The 22,986-nt window shown below is 37.2% G+C and overlaps 1 protein-coding gene and 2 non-coding genes across 5 annotated transcripts; all 3 read right to left on the reverse strand.

The window, feature by feature from the left end:
- Window positions 1–22,657, reverse strand: NAP1L4 (nucleosome assembly protein 1 like 4). 3 transcript variants are annotated; one of them, XM_026036805.1, is made up of 16 exons: window positions 22,542–22,657; window positions 19,634–19,665; window positions 18,675–18,736; window positions 17,314–17,413; window positions 16,216–16,357; window positions 15,973–16,059; window positions 14,376–14,501; window positions 13,806–13,877; window positions 11,798–11,937; window positions 11,154–11,299; window positions 10,082–10,104; window positions 9,363–9,482; window positions 9,068–9,097; window positions 8,117–8,173; window positions 6,843–6,880; window positions 1–1,200 (listed from the first exon to the last, which is right to left on the reverse strand). In XM_026036805.1, the coding sequence occupies exons 2-15, from the start codon at window positions 19,645–19,647 to the stop codon at window positions 6,875–6,877; spliced, it is 1,125 nt and encodes a 374-aa protein (XP_025892590.1). In that variant the 5' UTR covers window positions 19,648–19,665; window positions 22,542–22,657; the 3' UTR covers window positions 1–1,200; window positions 6,843–6,874. The 3 variants fall into 3 exon arrangements, with proteins under 3 accessions (XP_025892590.1, XP_025892589.1, XP_025892591.1); XM_026036804.1 differs by lacking the exon at window positions 6,843–6,880; XM_026036806.1 differs by lacking the exons at window positions 1–1,200; window positions 6,843–6,880 and having other exon boundaries at window positions 8,132–8,194.
- LOC112945256 lies at window positions 12,525–12,645 on the reverse strand. The gene has a single exon (XR_003248979.1). It is a non-coding gene; the product is annotated as a small nucleolar RNA SNORA54 (small nucleolar RNA).
- On the reverse strand, window positions 15,645–15,772 carry LOC112945255. The gene has a single exon (XR_003248978.1). It is a non-coding gene; the product is annotated as a small nucleolar RNA SNORA54 (small nucleolar RNA).
- Window positions 22,658–22,986: the final 329 nt, after the last annotated feature.

Here is a 22,986-nt window from a genome sequence, read left to right on the forward strand (position 1 = left end):
TGGAGCACTCTACATGCCTGGTCACAGTGTTGATACAGCTGCTATTCAACTGCTGCCCGAGGTTGGCAATGGATGCGGAGACTAGAAACGTGTACCTGAAGTGCCTCACAAGGACAAGAAGGTAGTTCTGAAGACTTCAGAGCTTTAAAAACAAAAATTGTGGAAGGGAATAATTCCAGTGTTGCAAATAAGACACCAAAACTTCAGATTTATTGAGCTGAATTTTGTTAAATTTGTGTTCATAGTGAAAGGTCYTTCCATGCTGGACACTAAGCAATAAGACTACTGGAAATTTTCTGGTTCTTTGGCTGCAACCCACTTCCATCAACAGCAACAGTTTGGCCTTTAGATTTTGATCTTCATCCAGAAGAGATGTCATTTTGATGCAAGTTCAATTCTTCTGTCTAGACTACTACATTGAGACCAAGTCAAATTTGTGTTTTACAAGTACCCATATTTTATGCAAAACAGGAAGAATATTTTCAAGTATATTAAAAACTATTAAAAAGCACTAATTCTGTCAAAGTACTTACAAACATGAATAAATAAATAGAAAGATGAACAACTAAGTCTCAAATATGACACCCCCTTCAGTGAAGTAAAGTTTACTTCAATTCAATTGGTTTTACTGAGATAATAAATATGACATTTAAAGCTGCTCAAGCACTAGTTGAATTTGTAGGTTGCAAGAACATTAAAAAAGGAGGGGGGAACTAGCAAAAAAAGTCATATTGCTCTATCTGTTTCAGCTACCATACATGTAGTAATCCATTTACTTTAGCTTCTCGGCACATGTGCTATTCCACAATTGTCAATGTTGAACAAGAAAATGGATAATCTTCACTTGGTAGTCTGGACTATTTCCCCTACACACAGGGCACAAGGCTCTAAAGGCCTACTGACATACTTAGCTACAGTGTACCAACGGCTGTAGAGTGTGCTTTATTTAAACCTCATGTTTCCCAAATGCATTGAAGTTGCCACTGTACATGTTAAGCAAAAAAGAAGAGTTAGTGAAAATCATGCATTTTTAAAACAAATTAATTTTAAGCATTGTTAATAAGATTGTGCTGCAGCGATGGAATATCCTGAACTGCAGGCCAGGTATCCAAATATTTGTTACAAGTTGTTCAAATATCACTTTGAAGTGGTATTTCCTTATTACTGTTGTTTGCATTCAGCAGGTTGGCTGGAATCTTTCTGTTTAAAAGGAAAAAGAGGACAGAAGAAAAAAAAACACCGGTTAAAAATCGAAGTGACAGACAGCAAGGCAAGTCAATAAACAAGAGAGCTTAACTATGCTGTTAAACTAGCCAAAGATACAACTATCCCATTCAAGGAGACAAAAAAAGCTACTTGTATACTCGGATCTAACTACAAATGTCTGAACTGCAGTCATTTTTTTTTCCAATTGCTTAATACTTCATTAAAAAAATAAAATAAAAAATCAYCTATATCTACATTCTCTATCAAGACAAGGCAAGGCTCAAGATAGGCCAACAAACCACCTTCTACTCCCCTCAATTAAAAGCTCAGACTGACTTCCAGCTCCTAATAAAACACTTTTGCAGTAAGCTGTCACCTCCTCCTCAACTGAGAGGAGGGAGGAAGGCTGGGAGGCTGAGCTACTCATTTTGCAGCAAATTTAAGTCCTCGCTCAGAAGCCTTTCCCTGTAACTGCAGGTGACACAAATGTAATTAATGAGTTTGCTTCTTCTGTGTTCTGYATCACTAGCGGGTAACTAATTCAACAGCTTAACACCGGGCAAGAAGTCCCAGTGCTCATCCAAGTATGCAAAAGTAGAAAGACCTTCATTACAAAACAAAACAACCTTCCCTTTGGCAAAAGGAAGTGTATTTGGAAAACAGCTAACAACTTCAGGTTTTACCCTGCACCTCTTCTGTTGTAAAACAGGGTTCTTGGAAAGCAGAATAACTTATTCAATAATTTYCCCATTTGCTTCCCCCTCTACCCTAGTTATTGCAGTTTATTATAAATGAAGAATCCATTACAGAAAACTCCTCTATTCTAGTAGARGAGAAGCACTGCTAAACAACATGACACCCTGAATGCCACTGACCACCAAACCAAGTGTTTTTTGGCAATTACTCTAAACAAGAGCTATACAATTGTAAAAGCAACAAGCATTTAAGTGTTCACTACTCAACAAGTGACCAAGAGCTCAAACAAACCTAGCACTCCATCTACAGTAAAGCAGAAGAGGCCCAACTAAGCTTCCTTATCACAAAATTTGCTTTGATTACCCATGCTAAGACCAAACTATTTTTAAGTATTCCAAGTTTATTTTCATTTTTCCCTTCCTGACCTAGACTGCTTCAGGGTTACAGTGGTCGCTGTCATTCTCATGACAAGTCTGGGTTACAGGCAAATTCTTGCCTTTGCATAGATAGGCCAGAGGCTTTTCCAGCAATCTTCCCTGTGGTTTTCCTCCCCCAGGATATCTGGCTAACTCCAGCTTTGCAATGTCTCATCTGCTTGGCTTTCCACATCCACTGAAGTGAACTGGTTTTCACYGAGTTGGACCTAAATGCAGCAGGAATTCACTCTTGAATATAAGGATGTGCTTACAATAAAACAAAATTAAGATTCTCTCTAAAAAAAGAAATAGAAAAACACAACCAGAACAAAAAAAAAGAGTGATCTGACTGTCACCGCTAAGAGCTGTATGCTGTTCATTTGGATTAGATRCAAGCAAAAACCCCACAACCCTAACATTTCTCAAAATGTTTTTCAGAAACATGCACATCTCTTACTATTACTTAGTATTTCAACACAGAAATACAAGTACTCAACACTTCTCCTCCAACATATACTGAGTAAAAAGAACCATAATTACATAGAAAACTGTCTGAGCAACTTAAAAATCTATCACCTTCCTCCCTATTCATTGAGGATGCTTAATACTGTTGGCCACTGTAACTGTTCTGGTCAATGTTTTGCCAATCAACCAAAAGTCATGCTGCATTTTCTAGTAAAATTGTCTATTCTTGATACTTGCTTTTAGTTCTGCAAAGATTCACATCACTTTATTGCATGTAGATCCTTATCTAAATACAATGTCAAAGAGATTATTTTTAAAGATAAGTTCCTTACGCATCTTTCAGTGATAATGACTACTCTAACAAACATATTTTAAGAGACTCTCAAATAAAAATARTGGTAGTTCATTTTTTTTTAGCCTACAATTGAGGTCTATTTATCTGGGCCATACATACCACTTATTTAAGAGGACACAGGTAACAAGGCAATGCCTCTGACCTGAGTTCCAGTACAATCMGTATTTTTCTACCATTTCAGACACGCAGCACTAGCACTAAACTTCCTAACCATGGCTCTTAGGAGCAACGCTGCACTCAAGCTCTAAATTGCCTCCAATTACCTTCCAGCCCCACAGAGAGCATCCTGCTCTAATCCTAATCTAATCCTGAGATGTCAAAACTGCAGGTCAATGACTGTACATAGTTTTCTGCAACTTTTAACCACCTTATTAGGCACATGTAAGCTGGAAATCATCTCTGGCCTGCAATGTCTCCTGGAGGGTCAGAGAAGCAGGCAGCAAGCTGCATGACACATTACATCCATCCTCTGCACGKGAGGCCATTGGCTTGAGCCTGTTCTTCTTACAAGGCCTCCACGTTGACAGTCAGCAACTGCTACTGCAGTGGCCACATTTATCAGCCTCAGACAAACCTTGTGCTATTTACCGCCCCCATTCTAGCCAGATTTCTCATTATTTCTGCATTCTCCTAAACTCACTTCCCAGTAAAGTGTCAGACAGGGATAAAAGACACCTCTTCTTCTACCTCCCTCCAAAAAAAAAAAGACTCAGAGATGAGGAATCATATATCATATCTTAAATGAGTTTAGCATGAAACACATGCAGAGTTTGCTGTCACTACTACAGGACTGCTACCATAAAGAGAATATAGAAACCCTTTTCTCCTAAGGAGATCTTCTGTGGTGGTGATGAACAATGGTTTCATGTAAAAAGTGGCAGAATTTATTTTACTATTACTATTTTAAGTCTTTAATGGAAGTATTCCATACCATTTACTTATTATGCTATACAGAAAGGAGTTAATCATTCTGGATCTCTGACTCTGGTTTGAGAAGCCGTTCAAAATGGAGATACAAAAACTTAAGAAGCGAAACAAACCTACCCTGAAACTTAACTTTTTCATTTTGACAGCTTTCTTTTAGCAAAGCTTTGTCACATCATCTTACTCATTCTATCATTTGCTAAGGATCAAGAAAAAAGGCCTTTGGCTACTGTGGACTTCTTTTTTGTCCCTAGCATTTCATTACCTAGAAGCACAAGAGAAACCTGAGCTCACTAGCCTATACACAAGATGAGCTTGCTCAGAGATCAGCTGTCCTGTCAGCGACTCCATCAACTGTCTGGGGACCAGAAGACAGACACAAAACTTAATGAAGTCCCCCTAAAATTTGGAGGAACATAAGGCTAAATGGAACAGAAAAGCATGCTGGGAGTTATATTGATTTCTCTACACAAGTAGCTTCTATAGTTTAAACACAGAGCCCTCAGCTGCCCCTCATTTGATTGATTTGATGTCCTACAAGATAGAGGCTTAAGCCCAAAGTACTCATGTCATTTATCACAGCAATTCACTCCTTCCAAATTAGATCCCTGTTGCATCAAGTAAGAGCTGAAGAAAATGACTTTTTCTTCAGTGCCTAAGCAAATTAAGCAGGATATTCTTAGCTAATTTAAAGAACAAAACAGCCTTCACCTCCTTGCTTTTTCAAAGCTCTTTTCATAAAGCTTCTGTTACACAAGGATCCCATCTGTGTAGGCAGCCTTGCAGGCACAGGTCGCCCTGCAAGCTCCTTGGGACACTATACTTGATTCCCAAGCAGACTTTGTTGCCAACAACAGTGCGATCAATGCCAACAGTAAGCATGAAAGCTGATGTTCAGTGAAGCAGAGAAGGAAGAAAACCTTTGCGTTATTTGAAACCTTTCTCTCTGTGAAATAATCAAAATAGGAGTATCAAAGCTAAACAGTATCTCTGTTCATTTCCTACTCTATACTCTCCAGAGAGAGCAAAGATATCAAACTTATGGGGGAAGTAAATTTGAAGCTAAGCAGAACCAGTAACCAAGTGAGTGTGTGAACACAATGTGCTGCAAAGGATTTCAAAATGAATTTGCTGCTAACACTCCCTTCCATCACTACTGCTTAAAAGATAGACCAGGTATCTGAAACATGAGTAGTCTCTGCCTACAGCACAGATTTTCAGTTCTTATTTAAAAATATTCATGCAACTATTTCTCCATTAGAGCACAGAACCAGTAATCGTGAAGTAAAGACAGCTGAACAAACAGGGCACTCAGGCACACAGAAAAGCAGACAAAACAAGCTTCATTCTCTTGGCATCTTCGGAAGTTTCTTTATATCATCTGACTGCTTAGCCTTCCAAAGCCACAACTTGGAGACAGCAGAGCTCAGAGTCCTTTGTACAGATGATATCAACCTGGTTCTCACTTAACTCAAATGTACTTCAGACTAAGGAAGAGCGCAAGGAAGGAGGAAAAGTTTTTGAAGAAAAAAAGACACAAGTGTTGACATCTACACAATGAATGAAGTACAGCAATTAAAAGATGAGCTAACATGAAAGTGACTGAAATGGCCCAAGTGGATTTAAAAAAGAAACTGACTAAAGAACAACTGTTCTTTGTGCACATTAAAAGCTTTTAAGGTGTAAGGGAAGCAGGAGTGAGGAAAGGGTGAAGGATTTCTGCCAAAGGACAGGAGTGAACAATGGAAGCAATGAAAGATGAGTTTAGRGGTATGTACACTATAAAGCAAAAAGAGAATTAAAGTTTGACAATAAAGCCTGTGGCTGATACTTTACAGGTGTAAGAAGGAAAGACGGCTGTGGAAGAGACTGCAGCACGATGATGTACGGGCTGTTCTGACAGAGGGATATTCTACTATCCCACGTGAATAAACAACACAGGAATGCTGAGGCAGGATGACTGACCTTACAAATTGAGAGTACCAGACTGGAAGTAACAAACAGTGCTCAATTTTGAGTGGAGGAAATGCAAAGAAGAGAGTATCTACAGGGTGAGGTAAAGAGTGGGAAGGAGTATGACTGCTCACAAATAACTAAGGAAACAAAGATGCAAACCTAAGGAACAGCCAAGGAAGTGTGACGCAGGCAGAGCATTCTCTGTGATGCATGGGAGAAGAGGAAGGGGAAAAGAAGGATACAACAGAAATTACTTCTTTAAAAAGTTACATAAAGGAGATGGATGAGCAGGCAAGCAAAATTTATTCAGTATCATGGAACACTCAAGAAAAGGCTGCAGAGTGACTGACTGCCTCTGCCAGGGAGCATGAATAAAGAGAATATGAAAAAACACATCATGTAAGCCAGTGACTTACAAGAGTTAAGAGGAATGAAGGAGACACCTAAAATAACTTSCAAGTAGAGTGGAAACAGATTAAGAAAGGTACAACATCAAACAAGACACAAGAAAAAAATCTGTTAAGTCTCAGCATCCTTTATCATCTGTATAAAACRCAATAGGACTGTTGCAAAGATAAAGCAGAAGTTGTGCCAGGAAGACAAAGAGGTSATTCTGATAAAAATCTATTCTACTTACACAATTTAAAGACATTAATCTCTCTATATATTCCTCTATTTCTGAGCCACTAATAAAAGCYAAACCCTAAAGACCCCACTCCCCCCGTTCCTCTTCCCCTCATACAAGAGAAAACTAGAGAAACAAAACACTACATGACTGCAAATGGGAATCTTGAAAGTTAGGTATGAATGGAATTCCACCTTACCTAGAAATGTATGAATGATAAACAGACTTAAATTACACCTAAATGGGAAAAAATTGAAAGGAACTGTCAGCATGAATGACAAGTGAAATGTACAAAATAATACAGGAGGCAACAACCACAACTAATCCAAGGATACCTTAATTTTTTTTGTTCTACAAAATACTAGTTTTCATACTTCCTCCTTTAAGAGGAAGTTTGATATTTAATAGAAATCTATTGCCTCAGAGCTAGCATTTTTTTCCTCAGGTGTCCTACCTTTCCCCTTTACATTTCCCTTTACACCTTCCTTGGTATTTTGGTCCCTTGGAACATTCAGAATATTGCTTCTGCTGCTCTAATGCAGTCTGAGCACTATCTTTACACAGGACTTCTTTTAGAAAACAGTATTTCCCATTAAGAAACAAGCTCCATCCCTGACATGGTGCCAAAAAAAATTGCAATATGATTTATATAAATCCGTTATTAGTCTTACAATGGCGTAAGCCACTCTGACATTCACCTAAAGATAATAAAAAATCAAGTAGTTATGAATACCTTTTCATGTGTGCCATTTTACAAATTAAAATGTGATATTCTGAGTACTAAAAGAATGCAAACCTGCCATCATTGTTCTAGCTTTACTCCTAGTATAAACTTTACRCTGATTGACTTGACTGAAAAAAATACCTACCAGAAAGAACACAAACCCACATTAAGACTGAATTTTAAACCAGGTCTTGTGAGGTTTAAAATTCAAAGTTGTGGATGCTTTTTGACTTCTAGCTGACCACAGACACGTGAAGTCTAACTTGCTGCCCTGAAGACAACTAAGAAGTTTTTAATTAAAAATATCAGAAACAAAACAACAACAACAAAAAAGAAAATCCACAAACTGGTCTGCCTAACACTCATCAAACTAATTTTAAGTTCACTTCTGGACACAAAATAACATTTCTGAAAAATATTAAAAAACACCCCAAAGGAGAAAAAATATGGAGATACCATCACGAAGCAAAGACACAGTTAGGATTTATTTTTCCCCCTTGGTGCAGGCTAGGAGACAAATATTTCCCTAATTCATCTGAATATTAACTTGTCTTTTAAGAACAATCTGAATGATGAGGAAGAGTAAAAAAAAAACCCAAAACACTGCTGTGGTCAGACATTAGCACCCTTTATAGTTTATTAACCTTTTTACAAACTATTATAAYCTTAATTATGGTGCTCATGATTATAACCTGTATTATGCTAATATATAATAAATATGCCTAAGTAAAGGAAAAAAAAATCCCTACCTTCGGATCACTCTCTGCATCATCTTCTTCCTCACCCTCCTCTTCCCCCTCCAGCTCCTATGACAAAATAGAGATAAACTAACAGAAATTAAAACAGGTTAAAACGCAGCTTTTTGTAATGGACAAGAAAAAAAAATCACAAGCGAAAAGAAAATATCTAATAGCATTATCACCACATTTCAAAGCATTTCAGCTATCAACATTAAAACTCCTTGGGTGGAGTAAAAGAACTCAACYTCCTTACAATCTTAAAGCAAGATCTTGAAAAGAAAATTTGTAATGCAGATTTTAAACATGCCAGATTTAAGGCAATCCTCCTATATAAACTGCTGTAGGCTCCTAGATTATAGTAACATCTCTCCAGTACCAGTGGAATTTTGCAGTTCTGCTAGTAAGCATAYGTCTAATTTTCTTCTTTGCTTTGACCTCCTTCCAGAGAATTTTTTCATGATTTCTGTGGTGTTTCTGCACTCTGTAGTATATTATGTATTTGTAAGTAGATCATAAGTCTTGCTGCACTCAAAGTCYGAGTTTAAATTAAGCATTTAATATTAGCAGTTGGTTCCTCTTCCCCATTTTAAGTTTACCTTCAGCTAGGACCATGCTTCAAACATATGATAATTAAAAGCTAACAGATGAATTCCACTAATACGAAGTAGYAGATTTTTAAAAGATTGAAGGATCTTCTCATGCAGTATTCAAGAGAAAAGTTTTTTTAATTTTGACTCGTCAAAAAGTAGCTTTCAAAATATCAGCAAAATAAATATTCTTATAGAAAAGAACTACATTAAAAGCAAACAACTTTTATAACTCACAAACACTGAACTTCTTAAATGAGCTCTCATTTGCCAGAACGCATTTGAACAACTGTTTTCTGCTGCATATAGAACTATTTTAGGAACTTGAACACAGTTGGTAACTAGATCYGTAAGATAATAGTATGTGTCTCACCTCCTCTTCACCTTCTTCACCCTCTTCAAACTAAAAAACAAAACCAAAAATTTTAGCTTCACTAGTATTTGCATAAAGTATTCTGCAGTAACAGATCTAGTACATTTATATAGTACCTGAAACTAAGCCACTTCCAGAAGCAATGACTAACAACTCAGTTGCATATCTCCTTCCCAATCCCAATTMATTATGAAACCTTTGGGCTTTTCATTATTCTCAAGGAATTATTATTATATATTAGGCTAATCAGAAAAGAGAATATACTTTATAAACAAATTGCTGCTAGCATACATACGTTATCATCATCTTCTATAGCTTCCCCAGTGAAATAAAGCACAGCACGAGGAACTATCCTTTCACGAAAGAAGTGACCAATTTCAAAATCTGCTGCTAGGGTGAACTCTGAATCTTCATCCTGTAAAGCAAATGAATTGGATTTTACCACTAATATATACAACATGCTACTGAAGAGCAAAGAAAAACATTCCAAAATTACAGGTTTGAGAAATACCATAAGGTCTCCTTTGAGATCATTTGCACTTTACAGCACATTTAACTTGGAGATAATTTAGAAGAAACAAGAGGAATCCAAATTCTAGTGGGGAATATAGATACACTTTAGAAGCTTAACTGCTCACATACAGGCTACGAAACACATTCTATTAAAATGTGTCACATACACTTTGCCTGTTTTTGCCAACTGACATTAGCTATGTGTTGCTTTATGGAAAGTCTGTTACCACTACACAGGAGAGGAAAGTGCTAGAGGAAATGACATCTTTCCCAACAGTGATTATTGCAGAGATGTTCAAGTGAGCAAGACGCATTACAGCAAAGTACCACAGRGTGCCTTGCAAAAATAGTTACTACTTTTTGTTTCACATGAAGATTAACAAAAGTAAAAGTTATCATAAAAACATATAGCCTCTTGATAATAGAATATGKAGTCAGCACACAGACATTTGGCAAAAAGCTAGAGTGAATAATAATATAATAGTCTAAGTGTAAACTCACCAATGACTCTCCATCGCCAGACACTACAAAGAAAATACCATTAATTCAGGAACAGTTTATATAATCTAGCCCATCTATTCATAACTATGTACAGTACAAAGATCTTCCCCCCGCCAAGAAAACAAAAACAGGCTTCTCTCCTCCACTCAGATACTGTAATTATGATCCTACTGTAAGTGCAAAGTGAGAATTTAATCCACTTGCAAGTTCCAAAACCAAGCATCAGCTGCCAACAGCTGTCAGGCTTATACAGCTACCTCCAGACTATGTCCAGCTGCCCTTTAAGTTTTTAAAGGAGCCAATATAGAACCAAAATGGGACCAACTAATCACTACCATTTTCTCTACAAAATGCAAAGATTTTTTTCTTTTATATAACATTTCTGTGCTAAAAATTCCTACTTCAGAAATGCTTAACAGTTGCTTTATTCCTGCATAAAAGCGGTTTAATGGGATTTAAAAAGAGTAGACAGAYGATAAAGAAAAATCAACATGACTAGACCTAGAATTGCAACTTTGTGTAGCAAGTCTCTGAAGTCAAATATATATTGATTTTGAAACACAGCTAGGTAGGCATTTGAAAATGAAAAAAATCAAAAAGTTTCAAAATCAATCAAAAATGTTAAATGTTTTCAGAATACACCTAAGTGTTTTAAAATATGTGACTACACATGTAACATTAAGTTACTGGTAACATGAGGAAGGTCTACAAGGCATCAGGCATCATTAACTTAACCCRAGGAAACCACAGAAAGTTCCTTCTCTTAACACAAAGGTTTAAGTGAAACCAATAGGCTGGCACTACACCAGAACGGAAAACAAATTCATCCCTTGTTAAAACCCCCAGACTGATGCATGGAGCCATCCTGTGGTCAAAGAAGGCAACTTCAAGAACATTTGACAAGAGTCTCCCTCCAAACTAAGAATCCTGCTTACACTGCACATCAGAGTTTTGCCAAGAACAAAATGAGCTGACATCTGCTCTCTTCCACTCTCCAGCAACAAGAAAGTACAGACTACAGCAAAGATAGTCTTAGGATATTGCAAAAATCCTAAACTCATTTTTTACTTACCCTTTATTGGGTTGAAGAAGTTAAAAAAAGAATCGTTAGGAACTTGTTTAGTAATTGTCCGAACTGTGCCTCGACCCTTGTGTTTCTGTTTCTTCTTGATTGTTTTAACTGTAACATTTTTTCCTTTCTTCCAGTCAATAGTACACCTAAAGACAACATATGGCATTTTAATATAGGACATTAAGGGAGATAAGAAATGGAACAGAGAGTAAAGGACATCATAGCAGAAATGGTTTCTCATTCTCTAGATAAAGCTTAAGCTGGCCAGATGTTAGAGATGTACTGCAGTACTAGAAATTACATACAGGTTGGACATACCAAATACTTCCTGAAACAAAAGAGCTACACATTTTGTCTTATGAGAGTAATCACTGTAGAGGAAASAGGACATTTATTCCTCCCGCCCGCCACACACACCAGTTTTGAGACAGAGGAAGCTAAAGATGTTCCAGGAAACCTCAACAGAATGATTCTTCAAATAGAACCATTAAGAGAAGTAAAAGACAACACACCTAGTTACAGTAAATCAGCAAAAGTTCTCTTGTCATTAATTACTACATCAAAAAAAAAAAAGATCAGCACCTGAAAAATATAAAATATTCACTAGAAATTCAAAACATGTTTTAAGTTCAAGTTTTCCTTACCCCTCACAGTCAACTATTTCAGGTCCTTCAAATGAAAAAGGATCTGTCTTGTCTGGCTCTGACTTCATCTTGTAGGTTTTTGTCAGGATTGAATTAGAAAAGTAGTCATTGGGCCCAAAGTGGAACTCTAATGAGAAAGACTAGAAGAAAGTTCCGTTACAGTTACTGCTCATTTTCCTCTTTTGTAGAGTTAATCAACAGAACTACTGAACTCTGAACATGAGGGAAAAACAAACAAACCACCCCACATTTGACAGCAAATATATGTTTTCCTGTAACAAAAGCAGGAAATGAAGAATGCRAACCATTAGAACAGTTTTGGTTAAYATTTAAATTATAATCARGTTTCATTCACCTTTACATGAGAAAGTAAAGGAAGGGAATTGCTTATGCTTTAGCTAAACATTGATATATACACTACAGGGAACAGAACTTAAAGGAAGCACCTATACATTAGTGTAAGACGACAAATAACTTCTGCAGGACAATAACTAGTTATTCCTTCATGGTCAAGGCAAATTAAATTCCGACAATTACGCAATTTCTCTGGCTGTAGCTTAATCCCTAATAGAATTAGTGTTTTTATTACACACCAGAAGGGATTTTTTTTTYCCCCTCAATCAAAGCCTAGCAATTCTACTGCACAATGCAGCAATTTAATGATTGGAAAATACATTTCGCACAAGACCGTAAAGCAGGTTTCACTCAAGAGATTAGAATTGCATCCATTTGTCTCTAAATACAGAAGAGACACAGAATTTGCCAGCCTTCCATTATTGGATTTCATGTAGCACTGGAATGGAACCTATTCACAGGTATGTACTGTCAAGAGGTTACGAACAGTGCGAGACAAAATGAATCCACTGACGTCCTAAGGGAAGATCTCCAACTTAAAGTACTGTAAAACAAAGCCGAATAAGAACAAATAAAAGTGTTGTAGTTCAAAACAACYGTTCTCCAAATTACTTGAACGCCATTGAGTAGGTACACTTCAAAGCACTTTTAGAATACTTAGCTCAAGCTTAAACAGTTGTTCATTAAATTCACACCCACTCCCTCAGGCCCAATAATATTTTAGACCTTAAATATTCCCAGTCTGTCTCTATGCCTACCACTCCCTTTGCATATCATCTACTCAAGTTTTTGTACTAACAGGGGAAACAGTGAAGACCAAAACCTTTACTTCATATACAAACCCATCTTTCTTCCTTGATTCTGAAGTGCAAGATCTCTTGTGATTATTTTAGACTGTTTATCAGATGACTACAACTCCAGGAAAATTCAGCAAAATAAAAACATGTACGTGGGAGAAAAACCACAAAGATCAAGTTTAAAGAGAAGATGCAAGTCAATCCCATTTGTGGCTCTGCTTCTGCCTCAAGAAAAGGTTTAAGTAGTACAGTCTACATGAATAAATGCATCAAAAAAGAACACATTGTTTTTGACAATATCTTCAAGATAAGTTCAACTTTCAGAAGAAAAACTTCTGAAGAAGTCAAACTTGAGGTTTCAAATTACCTACTAGGTACACTTTTAAAGGCTACCTAATACATTTTCATTGCTTTTGCAGAAGCACTGTATTCATCACTGTCAATTAGAAAATTTAAGTCATATATTTCATYTCTTATTTTGATGAAGTATCCTATAGCACACATTTTTCTCATGGCAAATTCATTTTCAACCCTAAATGCAACTGTTCTACTTTGCTAGTAAGAACAGGCTATTTGTAAGTTTACAGAGGAARCAAATGAAAACTATTATGGATTGAGCGAAAACACAATTTAGGAATTACAAAAATAGGAGACATAAAGCTAAGGATAAGACAGAAATAAGAAAGTCAGAAAAAGTCAGAGAAGCTAGAGAGAAATTTTTAAAGCCAAAGTAAAAAGATATTATCCTGTTAAGCACCTCCCGTACATTCTATCAAAACAGAATGGAATGAAAACATTTTGAACTGCTGCCCACATCACTACAACAACTTAATGAGAAGCAACAAGAGAAAACTTACCATAGGCTGTCCAGGTTCAGAAAACTTCACTTTAATATCCTSCAGGTGTTTCAAGATTGGTTCATCATATTCCTATAAAGTAAAAGAACTGCTTATTGAGCAGGCAGTATTTAGAGGAGCAACATTTTAATTTAATCTAGTTATCTTGCTTGACTTGCTCTTGTAACATAACTGGTTTGGCACATATCAGACGGCAAATTCTCAACCATTAAGTCTTGACTTCATAGCTTAAATGACTATTACCTTGCTAAGCTGCACAAACACTATCAAAACAATGAAATACTTAATTCAGGATTTTTACTGCTGATGAGATTCACAAGCTTCAGGGTATTAAGATAACTGGGTGGAAAAGGGACGAAGGAAAAAGAAATGCAAGAAAGCAAGATAAGAAAATTTTCATTAAAAGTTTGGGTCAGYTGTCTGCTTGTCCACTGCTGCCTCCCAAGCATTTTATGGATTAAGGACTCTGAAGAACCATAAGCTTATTATCTTTTACCCACTGAACATGTAAACACTAGAGATTAGTTGAAAAACTTCAGACAAGTTACTCTTCTCAGAGGAGAAACTTACTTGTACTAATTCACTTAGCATATCTACATTTCTAAAGATTGTAAACCAGAAGTCTGGAATTCCTTTGAGATTTGTCTCTTCTGCTTCTGCCTTTTCTTCTAGTACCACTACATTTTTCAGGTCTCCCTGTGAAACAAGTAAAGAAACATTTAAGAAAGAAAATCGTAAGAATAAATAACAAGCAGGGGTAGATATTCAGGATGTTTGCCACCTCTGAAGCTAAGTGACACAAGAGGTTCAGTCATATACCTAGAAGTATAYGCAACAAACTCACTTTCAAGTCTTGTAGATTTCTACAGATGGTAAATAGATTATATTTATTACCATATTTTATATGTATATATATTACSGCATTATATATAAAATAACTGCTGCAGTAAAGAGCATTTCTACTTTCTCACAGCAATAAATGCTCTTGTATTTTTCATTCCTCTTTTTCCTGTAGCCACCATAATTATTTACCATGTGCAATCTAAGTTTTAAAATTAGCCTCCATCCTTGGAAACAGTCTTATTTTTCAAACAATTCTGCAAAACACTGGCACTATAAATGATTATTTCACTGTTACACTGTCTTGAATGGTTAGCCTTTTGCGATGGAGGCTTCTCTCACAATAACTGAGGTTAAATGTTAACAAAAATTAATGAATTGACTTCCACATTCCACATAACAGGAAGCATGCAGTCTGAATTAGCTGTATTGCACCTTTCCTTTTACACCACTAGATAGCAGCAAATAGACATTCTTCTAAATAGCAGCCATTGGGGTTATGATGTCAAGAGCATGAATCAGCAGTTKACTTGCCATGTAGACCTGTTTCTGATTTTATAGTTCGATGGAACACTGCCAGTCAGTATCATATATACATAAAGCCTAACAAGTCTTCTTGCCTATGCATGAGGAATTCTGTCTCCCGCTTAGCCGCAGGAGACCAGTAAAAACAGAGATTTAATTCATTTTGTAAACAGAAAGTCTCCAAAGGAAACTGAAGGCAAAGAGGACAATGAAAAAACGTAAAGAGAAACTGAGAGAAGAGCAAATATGGCATTTTAAGTAGATGGCTTCTCTTCAGAAAAAAAATCAAACTGAGAGTACGGGCTAAAACAATTACAGAAAGTAAAAAATGACCTATCACAGCATCTTTCCTAAACCTAGGTATCTTCTCAATACAAAAGAGATCAAGAAACAACACATGTGCCATTAGATCAATCCCATTTTGTGACTAGGAGACATCCACGTCAAATGTGTGTTTATGGAAATTGAAGCTAATTATGTCCCCCAAAATAAAGGGGACAGGCAGAAAAACTGCCAGCCTTCTATTATCTTGGGAAATTATGTAGCACTGGAATGGAACCCATTAGCAGGAAGATACTGTTAACAGGTTACGAACAGTGCAAAAAGACAGCGTTTCAACTTGCCTCAATTATAAGCTTAGACAGTAAATTACGTTTGCAAACGCTTTTGCTGAACGTATCAGAATAACATTTTATTAATAAAACCTTTATTATCAGAAGAATTCTTCAATGGGAAATGCTGTACAGCAATTAATTYCCAAAAATCTGCTACAAATATAATTTATTGCCCAACTGATACTCACAGCTAGTTTTTCTTCCTCCTCATTTTCACTGTGCCACTCTGACTCTGCATCTGTAGGTTCAGCTTCTCCATTAATAAACTCTCTCCTCTATCCAAGAAAAGTTAAAAAAAAAAAAAAAAAGGAAGTGAAGATTTCTCTGGATAAGCTACTGACATAACATAGAACCAAGAATATTCAGACAAAACTGAGTTGTAATTAAGACAGAAAACACAAGTTCAGTAAAGAAACACATTGTTTTTCTACCTTATCAAAAAGAGGTTGATAGAGTGCTGCATATTTTCTCTCTAGATCATGTACTTCTTCATAGAATTTTGCTTCTATATGGGCACACTTCACCTGCAGCTGCTTCAAGGCATCAATTCGTCTTTTCACTGCTTTTGGTAAACTAAAGGCAAATAAATATGTTAACCGAAGAAGTTACATGTCTCAGGGTCTCAGTATTAATTAACTGAAATAAGACTGCTTATGGATAAAACCCTTTGTTAAAAATCGGATTAAGTCCAACATACATATTTCTGCAAAACCTATTCTAAAAGTTTATTGGGGGTAGTGGCGAAGGGTGGAAACAACCTTTCCCCTACCCACGTTGTCCTCAAAGGTGTTCCATTTCCTATTCCACCACCGTTCCCCTGTATTTTGGAAATCTGAATTTAGTAACTTTATGGTTAAACCTAAGCAACTAAAACTGTGCCATGACATCCATAAAAAGAATTGTATATGTTGCACAGCTTAGATTCATTGGTCATTCAGAAACATACACACAGAGCCCATCTGTACTCAATATTATTAGGAGCTTATACAATCAGTTAAAAAGTGACCTTTTTCAACACTTGTAATAATGATTTCTAAAGAAACAAGTAATCCTAGTCAAGAATAAAATATTCTCTACCTACAGCAAAAATTAAAAAGGTAGCTCCACATAGATTAGCAGTTTATATAAGATTCATACTGGGGGATAGGTTGTAGCATTGCAGATCATGAAATTCTCCACTACAAAACCGACAGCAGTCTTACAGAAATCAGGCATAATGCCTGCAGCATGCACYCTACAAGACTAAAGTCATTTCCAAAGCATGGAAAGGGAGAGATGGGCTAATCTAAGTTATTTCAAAACAAAAGCGTAACAGCCAAAGGAAACAGCACATGGGACAGAAAGAAAAAATCTTGTTTTCAGTTTCGTTCAATTAAGCTAAAACTTGAGTCATTTCCTCAAAAACAGGTCACTGAATCATGCTGCAAGTCAACCAYTTCTCTTAATTATTTGGTTCAATTTCTTATGTTCATCGTGCAATAGATATACTCTTTCAGACTTTCAAGAATTTTACTAAGCACTGTACTTACGTTTCAATGTAACTTGAAGGAGTGAGCGCTGTATTGTCAAGTCGTTCCTGCAGAGCTGCCAAGACCTGTGGGTTTTGCATCACTTGGTCTGCTAGCTTTTCTATGAAGATAGAATGTCACTCTTAAAACAAATCTCAAAATATTCATACAGCTTCTGTCATATTATGACTTTCTTACAGCAGCCATAGCAAACAAACACGAGCTATCTTCCAGTTCTCAAATATCACCAATGCTCAGTACATTAACAAGAGAAGGAGGACTCCTTCAGATTCAGATTTCATCTAGACAAAGCTGGATAACAACACATCCTTCTCTTGGGAGAAGTATCAAGTCTCTGCTGCTAGAAGTAAACAGCACACAGATGACATGAGCAGACTTCCCGTCTTCCCTGGTATGCAAGAAGGTGGAGATTCACATTTCCTGAATCTCTGTATATATTAGCACTAGATCACAAGCCACTTAAAAGTTTGCTAGAGAAGCTTCCAAGACACTGCTAAGTTTAAGTAAGGCTAAGGCCTTACTCTTGAAAGACAATAACAACAAAAACTTACTATAAAGAAAAGCAGAGTAGCACTATGACCATTTATTTCAGGGAAAACTCTATTTCCAAATCTTTCCCTTTTTGCACTATTCCTTTAAGCAATTAAAAAACCATTAAACTCTATATGACATATTGAAACTTTTACACCACTTTTTTCCCTAACCTGGATTAGTTATTGGTATTCACCAAACAATACATGACTTCCAATTGCAGATTATTAAGGTTAAATAATCAGTAACACATAGTAAAAGATAGCTATGTTTTATACATAACTTATTCAAGTATTCAAGTTAACAACAGCGGAATGGTGGCTTTCCTGCAGGCATGCATATGAGTTCAAAAGATTAAGCACCATTCAGCACAGTTATCTGTAGACTTCTGAGATAAAGAATAAAAGCTTTGAAAAGGCGTTCTTATAAACACGCATTTTCCTACAAGATAAAGTGAGCAGTCTTGCAATTCTCAAAGCTATTAAAAGCTGGTCTATACAGCCTTCACTGAAAGGTTTTAATTTATTTCATTCAATTGCTATGTATGCTAGCCAGTGTGTGTGTGCACGCGCACACACATGTATATACACACACATATATTTGTTCACTATTACAGATACAGTCTTTACTCTTCTCTGGACATACAAAACATCAGCCTGAAAAAGGAAGACTCATGAAAGATTAGTCAAAGAAAAAAAACACTGCTTTTTTGCTAACAAACATGTATGTAATTCTGAGGGTCAAGTATTTGCAATTGTAGATAAACAAGCTTCAATATACAAGGCAAAGGGGGTGTACCCCATCTTCACATTCGTGCTACTATTTCTTACCTTTTTTGTCACCTGCATTTTTAGCAGCCTCCACAGAATCTGTAGCAGTATCTTCTGCTTTACTAAGGGAATTAAAAGTTTAACATGTTAAATGGAAATCACTTCATAAATGTTTTAATATTTAAGCATAAAAATATTCTGAACTTGCAGTGCCTGCTATAGGGCAAGATTTAAAGCAYGCATACACTTAACAGACTCAGACAAACTCTTCAAAATGGAGGGTGAAACTTGTGTAAAAAATTTGTTTTCCTTAAATGAAAAGGAAGCAAAGGAAATCTCAAAAAAGATCAAATTCATCTCATTATGTGACTGATTGGCCTCGAGTCTGCACTAGGTTACCCTGGAAAGGAGAATATTATTACCCACCATATGAAACACGAGACACCCTTTTACACTAAGTGATAAACACATTAGAAAAAGCAGAGGCAAGAAAGTGAGACTAGCAAGTGCTCAAAGCTCTCTGCCTGCAATCTTCATTCCAAATTGTTTTGATTAATAGTAAACACATTCACTTTAAGAGCTGCTCCCTCCCCCAACAATGTCTTCCATTGTATTCCCTCTGCTGGAGTTAGGGAACGGCCCAAAACCAGGCAGCAGACAGTAACATTCCTGCATTTCCAGACATTTTATACGTCACAGATGTAGACTGGAAGCTGCCGAAACAAATCCTTACTCAGATACAAAACGAAAAACAATTATCACATAGGCAAATAGATATTATCAGTTACCAGACTAAGTTATCCAGCTTACCCAGGTGCAGTACAAGCCTTGAAAGAGTACTGCAGCATCATCGATAAAGTTAAATAAACACCAAGTTAAAAAAAATACTATTACTTACTCTAGAAATGCTATAAAAACTAGGAAATATAACCATACCATTTAAAATGCTTTTAACTACAGGTCTACTAACTTTTAACATAACTACAAAAATTTAATCTCATTAAAATAGTTGAGCATACCTGTTATCTGCCATCTGTATGCCTGTATCCACCTGCAAGTTGAAATACATTGATTAAAAAGACCTCAACAGTAACCTGTTTTCCTTGCAGAGGATAAAAATGAAATATCTTTAAGATAATTTAAGATATTTGGGGGAAAAGAAAGGTATTGTGCACAAACTTCTGCAGTMAAGTGAGTAGTTCCAAATATCCCATCCAAATGTGAACCTGGAAACAATAAACATTGGTATTTTAACCTCTACATACTATCTTACTACGCCTGATACGGAATTAAAGAAAGTTCAATTCAATTACATTAACTTCAGAAAGGTTGTCTCTTGTCACCTAAGCACAAAAATATGCCTTGCTTGCCATCTAATTGGGTCTGTTTCTGTAAGCAGCTGCTTCTGCAGCTATTGGTGTTCTGCACTGTCTCCTCCAAGAGGAGCGGTTTTGGCAGCAGTTAAGAAGGAAGAGCTCCCTACATAAAGACTTGGCTACAAGTTACTGCGAGTGAGAAAACAAACAGGAAGCAGGAAGGTTAAAGCGCTGGTAACAGCAATGGTTGCAAACAAGTCTAATCCAGCTATCCTACCCCACCCCAAGATTTAAATTAGCTCTCTTGAGAAAACACAGCCAGACTGTCTGATGTGTTTTGCACTTATTTCTTTAGCTCTATCAGTGGTAAAATTTACAAGTTCATAGATCTATTTCAGTAATACAGCACTTCCTTCCACCCCTCTCCACACTAGACAGCATTTATGGTAAATGCAAATAACCCCCCCACACTTTATAGAAGTATAGGGGACATTATTTATGACTATAAAGCTCTTAAGAGAGCAGATGCCACTCTGCAAGCCATATTGAAGAATAAAGAGAACCTTCCTTCTGGGTAAACGGCTCCAATTTCTTTGAGCCTATAAAGGCAAAAGAGGCTCATCTTTAGCTTAGCTTCTAATAGTCAGCCACCACAGCACAACATAAGCCCTAATGACATCTTGAGTGGCAGTCAGAACACGGGATCAGAGAACGCATGAACTTTGCCAGCTCACAACACCGATTCTTGCTCCAGGCTAGAAAAATCAACATTTTTATTACCACTTTAAAGGGCTGAAACACTTTGCTCATTTACAGCAGCACTGGAAGCATATTTTAGATGATTCTACACAGYAAATGAAGCTGTCCAGCATGTACCACCCACAGGTCCACCATATCCATGCTACAGATTAAGTCCAGGAAAAAATAAAGAGCTTCTTGGAGACTAGCTGTGCTTCCACAACCCAGGCATGTTTATTTGTAAGCGGTTATTCTTGCTTTAGGTATAGAAAAAGAAAATTAAAATGCAAACAATCACTTTCCAAAGCAAAAGGAGAGAACCTGATAATCTTACAGCTAAAATAWAACACRCCATCTTTTCCTCCCATTGCTGATCAAAAGCAGAAAAAAAAAGTTATGATTAAGAAGGTAGGAGACAGTAGACTGACCCAACACCTGAGGTCAGCCAAAAAGCTATATGATCCTCAGTCACTATTCATGGAAGCAATAGTAAGCAACTAAAAAATGCCGACATGCATTACATAAAAATTAGCCTGGGAGACTTGTGTTTTCCAAACCAGACCCTGAAACAGAGCTAAAAGAAAAAAATCCACTCCCCATACAGGCAGCTGAACAGAAGATTCGTACTACGTTCCCTCAGGGAACTACTTCTCCATAGAAATAGTATGACAAGGTTGTCATTCACGTTAAGAAAACATGGAATAAAGTTGCTACGACTTGAATAATTTTTAAATGGTACTCCCCTGGAGTAGATTACAAACTGGGAATAAAAARTGACACCATCCCCTGTTGCAAACACGTACTTTATGTCTTGCTTCTTTCTTCAAGTAACAAGTTTCCCCTTGTTCCCTCAGTTACTGAAAGCGAAACAACTTACATGTATAAAAGAGTTTTAAGTTTGTTTTTTTTTTTTAAACCAAAAACTGTAAAATGCTGCAGCATTACAGCAATGTCTTCCAATGACTGAACTGCTACAGACTTACTATTAAAATTGTTCTATGTAAGTCAGGATGGGCCTATAGAGGGTGGGGGAGAAGCTGCAAGGAGTTTTAAGGGAAACAAATTTAAATGCATATCTACTTGAACTTGCACACAAGCAGCACAMCAAGCCTATCCTCTTTATTGCTATTTATTGCCTCGGTTAAGTCTGACATAAGTAAACTCTGTGTGCAAAAAGGACATTAAAAAAAAAAAAAATCAAACAAACAAGAGAAGTGTAAAGTACTATCATTATTGCTGTCACCATCAATAAGAATACAAACGTGTATCTTATCTCCCCTGAAGTCTTCACTGTTCTCAAATGAGTATTACAGATGTGGAGCTTAGTGGGAAGAGGGGACTACATGAACCACAAAGCAGGCTGCCACAAYTGAAATGTCTGGCACAGATGTCACACAGCACATTCACAAATAAAAGAAATGAACAAAATAAACTCCTTGTGCCAAAAAAATAAAAGTCTCTTTCTTGCTGTATAGCTCTTCCAAACAGAGAAAGAGCCAGAAGATAAAGCAAATCAGTAGTGGAATTCTGAAGGCAGAGCAAAATTTCCAGCCACAAGTGTTCCTGCTTTCCGTAACTACAACAAACCAGAGAAGAAAGTTATGTCTTCCGTCGTAGAGCTGTGGGGATGTAACTCTGGGGACAGCCACAAGCGGTCTCATGCTTTCTGTATCAAAAACAAACAAAGCAAAAAAACAAAAACCAGAGGAAAAAAAATAGCCTAGATGAAGATATTCATTACCCTGATCCACAAGGGCTGACCGTTAGCACTGCTTAAGCTCATCTTTGGCTACCTGAAGAAACTATTTAAGTGAGAGATGCTCTTAAATAAATTTGTMTACGACTTCTACTTTCTGCGTAGTTCTTCTTGTACCTTATAGGATGGAGGTTTTGTAAGCAGATGTCACAGGAACCGGCTCAGATGCTCTACACACTTGTGTCGTGTGCAGAAAATGGTAGCAGCAGGGAAAACTTAAGAAAGAATCAAGAAAAAAAAAAATGAAAAACTAGAAAGAGGAAAAAAACCTCACTTTGGGGGATGGGTGGAAAACGTGAAGCCCAGCGAGGCCTCCGCAGGCCGAGGGCACCCGCCGAGGGGACGGCCGATGAGGCCAGGCGGAGGATCCCGCGTTCCCCGGGGCGGGGGTGCGCGTGGCGGCGGCGCCTGCTCCCGCACGTCCCGCGCTGGGGGCGGGGGGCACGGCMGGGCACGCCGCCAGCCTCCGTGCAGGGAGCCCGAGCCCAGCCCGCTTCCCCCCGACCCGAACGCGCCCGGCTCAGCCTTAAAATGGAGCCCGCGCGGCCGGGGCCCGCCCCCC

The sequence above is a fragment of the Nothoprocta perdicaria genome, unplaced genomic scaffold (assembly GCF_003342845.1).
Source record: "Nothoprocta perdicaria isolate Ctin4 unplaced genomic scaffold, notPer1 scaffold_186, whole genome shotgun sequence".
Lineage (NCBI taxonomy): Eukaryota > Metazoa > Chordata > Aves > Tinamiformes > Tinamidae > Nothoprocta > Nothoprocta perdicaria.